General features: G+C 41.2%; 1 protein-coding gene across 6 annotated transcripts in view; it reads left to right on the top strand.

Moving 5' to 3' along the window:
• Positions 1-6,931, top strand: part of Ccpg1 (cell cycle progression 1) — a 34,069-nt gene that overhangs the window by 25,172 nt on the left and 1,966 nt on the right. For all 6 annotated transcript variants that reach the window (XM_013116080.3, XM_013116081.3, XM_021229381.2 and 3 more), the window contains 2 exons: positions 2,705-2,826; positions 4,845-6,241. In XM_013116080.3, the coding sequence (XP_012971534.1) occupies positions 2,705-2,826; positions 4,845-6,241 (1,519 nt within the window). The remainder of the gene's footprint in view (positions 1-2,704; positions 2,827-4,844; positions 6,242-6,931) is intronic.

Genomic DNA, 6,931 nt, shown 5'->3' on the forward strand with positions numbered 1-6,931 from the left:
TGCTGCCCTGGACTTCACTGTGTAGCTCTGGCTGGCCTAGAGTTTATTATGTAGACCCAGCTGGTCTCAGACTCACAGAGCTGCATTTGCCTCTACCAACCGCATGCTGGACTAAAGGTCTGTGCCACCATGCCTGACAACTTGACAAATCTTAGTTTACCTATATAAACTACTTTTAGGTTTACTAATTTTCCTGGTCTACATAATCTGCAGTTAACTTTCCATTTTGATAGTTCTTTCCAACAACATGTTCTTTCATAGTTGTGATAAAAGTATTTGTTAGAGAGCATGATATTGAAATAAAATGATGGGGCAGTCCGTGTTTGGTAAAGTCAGAGTCGTTGAACTGTATTTTCTCTGTTTAGCCTGAGGTGGTCTTTGGCTGATGGGAAGGCCTGCTGAGATGTGTTCTGATGCACACTTGCCTCTGTGAAGGGTGAAGCAAATGAGTCAGTGTTTCTATGTGTGTTTTTGCCTCCCTACAGGCAAACATGAAGGAAGCAAGGGAAAAGGTCTAAAATCATTTTTCTTACTAAAGGCCAAGAGTTGGACATTAACTTTAATGTTAATACAGACTGCACTAAAATCTCACAATTTGCATGACTTTGGAATATTTTTTTTTTAGAAAGTATAGTTCTTTTAAAGCCAAGATATGTTTCCTTGTTTGCTAGCTTTAACAAAATTAACACATTATCTTCCTTCCTATACATATTCGTATTAGCCTTTTACAGCATGAGAACCTTGGATGATGCAGTATGTGAGTGCACACAGTAAATCTGAGCCCTGACCCCAGTGGTTTTTCATTCAGCATCCTCACTTGCAGGACAGGACTTCATCCTGTGCTGGGCAATGAGCTCCATACTAAGAACCATTCTCCAATATCTCTCCAGAAGCAGCCACCTGCTATAAACAGTATTCAGCGCTCCATAAAAGTGTGGGATTTCCTGTCTGTACTAGAAGAGAAAGCAAAGGATAGTATACAGTGTGCTCTAGCTGTTTGACATGATTCAGATTCTAAAAGTACATCTGAGTTTTAGGAAAGAAAAATAGCAAAGATAAAAATCTGCATGAATGCTAACATCAAAATACAAGCTTGAAGTGCTTATCTATCTTTGGTCTTCTCTCTCCACACTCAGGAGATGGAGGTATTGACAGCTGTCCAGCTCTTCTGAGGTTCTGACTGTAACTAGATGGGAAGCTACACAACACAAATAGGCATTGAAGTCCATGACTGCATGAGCTTACTGAGTCACCCTTGAATGGGCTTTTAGTAAGCTTATGATGTAGAACATTCCAGCAACTGAAACTCTAATAATCCCTTTTGGAACAGTAACAAAGACTGCCTACATTATAGGAAAAAAAAGGTGCTTTTAAAGGGGACAATATGGGATGTTAACTGTGGTAAAGTTTGGTTTATTGAGCAACTAAAAACAGTAAAAAAGGTCAGCTGTAGCTGTCGTGAGTTTTATAATCCATATATTAGTGCTGAAGGCCTTTGGGTGTTAGACTGAAGAGGGAATGAGGTTAGTACAGTGAGGTTTCCAACCTGGATTTATGCATTGGTAGTCTGTCAGAGTTTAGGAAGTGTGCTAGCTGCTTCCCATTACAAGTAGAGGGTTTCCCAGGGGGAGAGTCCTGCTAGACAATGTTGTGCTAGACCCTCTATCACTGAGCCGAATCCCCACTCCTATATTGAGTGATGTTTAAAAGTGGATTTCAAGATCTGTAGAAAGAGTTAAAATGGATTGTTACTCCTGTATTTAAACCCCTGCTGCATGTATTGCTATATATGTTAGCTACCAGATGTGCTTTTTGGTTTAGTGGTATATCTTCTTGTGCATGTAGGAGGAGCATGCAAGCAACAGCCTGTCTTGGCAAAAGAACATTTTGAATTTAAGGTCAAATACAGCCCCTGCCCTATTGCAGAATTCTTAAAGGAGTTGACTTTGAGGACCAGCAAAATGGTTCAGTTGGTAAAGATGCTTACTTCAAATTGATGACCAGAGTTTGATCCCTGAAAGCCATGAAGTAAAGGAGGGAGCCAGCTCCTACAGGTTGTCCTACCCTACACATTAGTGATGGCATGCATGCGCCTCCCTTCCCCCACCAAAAGTGTATTTTTTAAAAAGTAATCTCAGCCTTTAAGAAGTAGAGGGAGGAGAATCAGGAGTTCAAGATCGTCTTCAGCTAAATAAGGAGTAGATGCCATCTTAGATGAATTAAGACCCTGTTTCAAAAAGAAAAAATTATGGATATTTGTAGTTAGACATTTCCTGTGCCATAATTTAGTATCTAATAGGCAAATTATTAAGAAACATACCTTTTTATTTTTCTTTGACTCTTGATCTATAGGAAAAGAAATCTACTGATGACTTATTTCTCTCTTTAGAGAGGTTTGAAACACTTCAGAGATCCCCGTGAAAAGCTGAGCTGAGCACCTTCAGTTTAGCAAGATGAGAATTTTTGTTGTTGTTGTTGTGATTGTTAAAAATGGACTGTGCTTTTCTTTGGAAGGGTAGTGAGCTGCTTAAATGTTCCTGTGTGCGTGCTGAATGAGTTAACACACATTACTAATCTGCTTGACCTGAGCTTTAGAACCCACTGTCACTGATGAGTGACACCCTGAGGTGGCTAGTGTAGACTGAGTGCTTCGTGCAGTTTTGAGTAGTGGCAGTCGTGCTTACCTAACTGTTTTTCCTTTCAGGCACAATTCAGATTCAGAAGCGCCAGCAGTTAGTCAGAACAGTCCACAGAGATGAGCTCACTGATATGAAGGACTACCTCTCACGATGCCAGCAGGAACAAGAGTCTTTCCTAGATTCTAAGGTGTGTATTAATTAAACATTGAGAAATAACAGTGTTGTAGAGATAATTGTTTGAGCTAGGTGTGGGGTGTGCGCACACTATAACTCTGAACTAGAACATGAGGACTGAGTAGTATAGATCAGGCCAAGTTCAAGACTAGCTTGGCCTCAGGAAGCCAAGAAGGAAAAGAGTGTAGAAGCCAGCATTTGAACTGCTTAGATGTAGTTACAGCAAAGATCGGTCAGTAAATAATAGGGACGAGTGAGATGGCTCAGCAGATAATGGAACTTGTTACCAAGCCTGACCGCAGGCCCTGCTCCTCACTTGGTAAAAGGAGAGAACAGATTCCCCACAGCCACAAGTGGTCCTCTGACCTCCACATGCATACCTACAGACAGAATTTAGAACACACAAATAAATATAAAAAAATTAAAAATAACGATGATAATGTTGTTTAGTACTCTTTTTTTTTTTTTTTTTGGTTTTATGAGACAGGGTTTCTCTGTATTGTTTTGGAGGCTGTCGTACCAGCCTGGCCTCGAACTCACAGAGATCCGCCTGCCTCTGCCTCCTGAGTGCTGGGATTAAAGGCATGTGCCACCACCGCCAGGCGTTGTTTAGTACTTTTATACCTGTTAAATTGGTGTACATTATGTAACTTCTCTTGGCACTCATGTGAGTGAAGTAAGTAATCTGATTCTTTTTATAAATTGATCTGCAAGGCTAGCAGATCTAATTGGATTCCAAGTATCTAACTTCAAAGATCCCCTCCCCCCACCCCAACACACACACAAGGTTTCTCTGTAGCTGTGTGGAGCCTGACCTGGAATTCACTCTGTAGACCAGGATGGCCTGGAACTCACAGAGATTGCCTGCCTCTGCCTCCCCAGTGCTGGAGGCACATGCCAACACTGCCTGGCTTCAAAGATCTTTTAAAATTTGTGTGTATGCATGCTTTGCGTGCGTGGTACAAATGTAGAGATCAGAAAACAACTTCAGGAGTCAGTCTCTGCAATCCATCAGCTACTAGGGAATCCAATATCTAATTCAGGTCATCAGGCCTGGCAGCTGAGCCATCTTACAAACTATAGTTTTAAATCTTATCTTTTTTTTCCCTTGAAGAGCTAGTGAAACAACCGTTTCAGTTAAGTTTACTTGAATTTGGGGATGTAGTTAATTATGTTACCAGGATTCAGACTGTCCTCTGTGTACAGTACAGAGATGTTTCCAGGAGACTCTGGAAGGCATGTACCACCATACCATCCTGCCTTCTGAATATTTTTTAAGCCACATTGGTACTGAGTCTGGGGCTATGCAGATACCAATGGGCTGATTTTGTGTTTACTCATAGAAGACAAATGCAGATAACTGTAAAATGTCTTAGTTGTTGACTATGGCAGCCTGCACCTTTGCCCTGGCACTTGGGAGGCATATCTCTGGGTTTGAGGCCAGCCTGGTACATACTGATTTCCAGGACAGCCAGGGCTATCTAAAGAGTTCCTGTCTCAAAATAAGTAAATAAACAGAAAAATCTTGATTCTCTAGGCACCTTTTCAGGGAAGGATGGAAGGGCTTCCCTCATTTTTCCAGTTTACAAATATGTGTAATCTGATAGTGTGTCTATATGCAGCACTGAGCATTGAATCTGGGGCCTTGGGTTTGCTAGTAAGTACTCAGCCCTTTAGTTATTCGAAACGACTGGAGTTCTGTCTAGCTTGTCCTTGTTTGAATTCTCCCTCCTCATCAGTGTTCTTGATTTGACAGAGCTGCCTGCCACACATTTCCTCCCATGAGACACTTGTGGTTTCCTTTTTATTTTTGAGAACGAGAAGCTTCTTAAATATATGACAAATGGCATTGAGCATTTTTTCCCCAATTTCTAATACTGTTAAAACACACCCAGAGGATTTGTGTGTATGCTCATATACATACACACATGTATGTGGGTAATAAAGGTTATGGTTGTTACATGATAAAGATTTAGATTAAACTTTGCAAGCACTTGACATTTTTCTTCTCTTTAAAAAAAACCCATCTAGTCACTGAAAGAAAACCTTGAGAGGTGTTGGACTATTACCCATGCAGAGGAGATCACCTTTGACACTCAGAAGAAGAATCTTGCTGCAGAAAACCAATATTTAAGAATCTCTCTGGAGAAGGAAGAGAAAGCCCTGTCTTCACTGCAGGAAGAGTTACAGCGACTGAGGGAGCAGATTAGATTGTTGGAGGATAAAGGCACAAGTACCCAGTTAGTTAAGGAGAACCAGGCTCTTCAGCAGTGTTTAGAAGCGGAGAAACAGAAAACAAACAGTTTCCTGAATGAAAGGGAGACTCTGTTAGAGGAAGCAAAGATGTTGAAGAGGGACCTGGAGAGAGAGCGGCTCACAGCGATGGCTCTGCGGGCAGAACTTGAGCAGTTAGGCCCTTGCCAGGCACAGGATCATGCGGATTCTCCCCGTGTGCAGACTGAAGAGAAGGAAGTCGTGCTGTTACAGCAGAGACTTGCTGAGTTGGAGCAGAAGCTAACCTTTGAGCAGCAGCGCTCTGACTTGTGGGAAAGACTGTATGTTGAGGCGAAGGATCAAAATGGAAAGTTGGAGACTGAAGGGAGGAAGAGAGGAAGCCGAGGAAACCCCAGGGCTAAGAGCAAGTCAAAGGAGACATTTCTGGGGACAGTTAAGGAAACATTTGATGCTATGAAGAATTCTACCAAGGAGTTTGTGAGACATCATAAAGAAAAAATCAAGCAGGCGAAAGAAGCTGTGAAGGAAAATCTGAAGAAGTTCTCAGATTCAGTGAAATCCACTTTTCGACATTTCAAAGATACCACTAAGAATATCTTTGATGAAAAGGGCAGTAAGAGATTCGGGCCTTCAAAAGAAGCAGCCACTGAAAAGCCAAGAACAGCTTATGGTTATTCTTCATACTCCCTGCACGAGACACTGAACCAAAAGCAGAATTGCAGAGGCCCTTCTGCACAGAGCAAGGGCGGGAGAGAAAAGCCCAGCCACACAGAAGAAAGTAGAAAAGATGCAAATTCAGATACGTACAAGGCCAAGTTTGACTGCAGGGACACCCACTCCACCAGAAGGGTTTTTTCGGACATGTTTGAATGTGCTGGACAAGAACCTGGTAGCTCTGTTAACGCAGCGAGTCCCGTCAGGATAAATGATTTCAGACAGCTGATTCAGTGGTACTTACTGAACGAACTGGACACTTTCCACCACTGGAGAGAACTAGATCAGTTCATCAGCCCGTTTTTCCCAAATGGCGTCTTTAGACACGACCAGAAGCTCTTCACCGACTTTGTTGATGCCGTGAAAGGTTACCTTAAGGGAATAAAGGAGTATCAAGTGAAGGATGACAATTTGGAGAAGTTGGATCGATACATATATAGACATTTTGGGCACATTTTCGCCCTTCCGTTCGGACCCAGGTCGGTTTACATAAAACCATGTTACTATAATAGTTTCTAACAGTGGTACATTGCATAGTGGTTTTTTGTTTTGTTTTGTTTTTTAGCACTTTGAGCTTCTTAGAAGGTTACTATTTGTAAGAGGCAAGCTTATTGTCACTGAAATTCAGAATAAATTGAAAGACAGTTTTAAAATTTAACTATTGCAAACTGAAAAAAAATCCATGTATTATAATCACTTAGGCTTGAACAAATGATTGAATTTCTACCTTAAAAATTAGTTCGGAATATATTAACTTATTTGAGTCAATTTGGTTTCTTTCAGTTTAGTTTGTATAATTAAGTGAAATTATTGCCCTTTAATCTTTGCCTTAGGAAGCTAGAAACAAACATTTTAATGTGCAGTTCAGGTCATGTGGACCTGCCACACGTGTAATCATTGTTGGTTTTATGTGACAGTTTAGGAGTAGCACTAATTGAAGGGTTACTATATAGCGAAGGATGATGGGTGTTCAGGAGCCACAATGCCCCATAATGTTCTTCAAAACTGTATCTATTGTCCTTCAGCTTTTTATTCTGTAACTGCAAATGTGTGGTTTTTACCTTTGAGAGTCACGTAGTTCCATCTTTATGAATAAATGCAGTGTGCCTATAAAGTAATGAGGCTGGTTTCTGATGTCTTTAGTTCCTGAAGCAGGTGTCTAGTGCTGT

Source organism: Mesocricetus auratus, unplaced genomic scaffold, assembly GCF_017639785.1.
Source record: "Mesocricetus auratus isolate SY011 unplaced genomic scaffold, BCM_Maur_2.0 Super-Scaffold_100691, whole genome shotgun sequence".
In the NCBI taxonomy this organism is placed as follows: domain Eukaryota; kingdom Metazoa; phylum Chordata; class Mammalia; order Rodentia; family Cricetidae; genus Mesocricetus; species Mesocricetus auratus.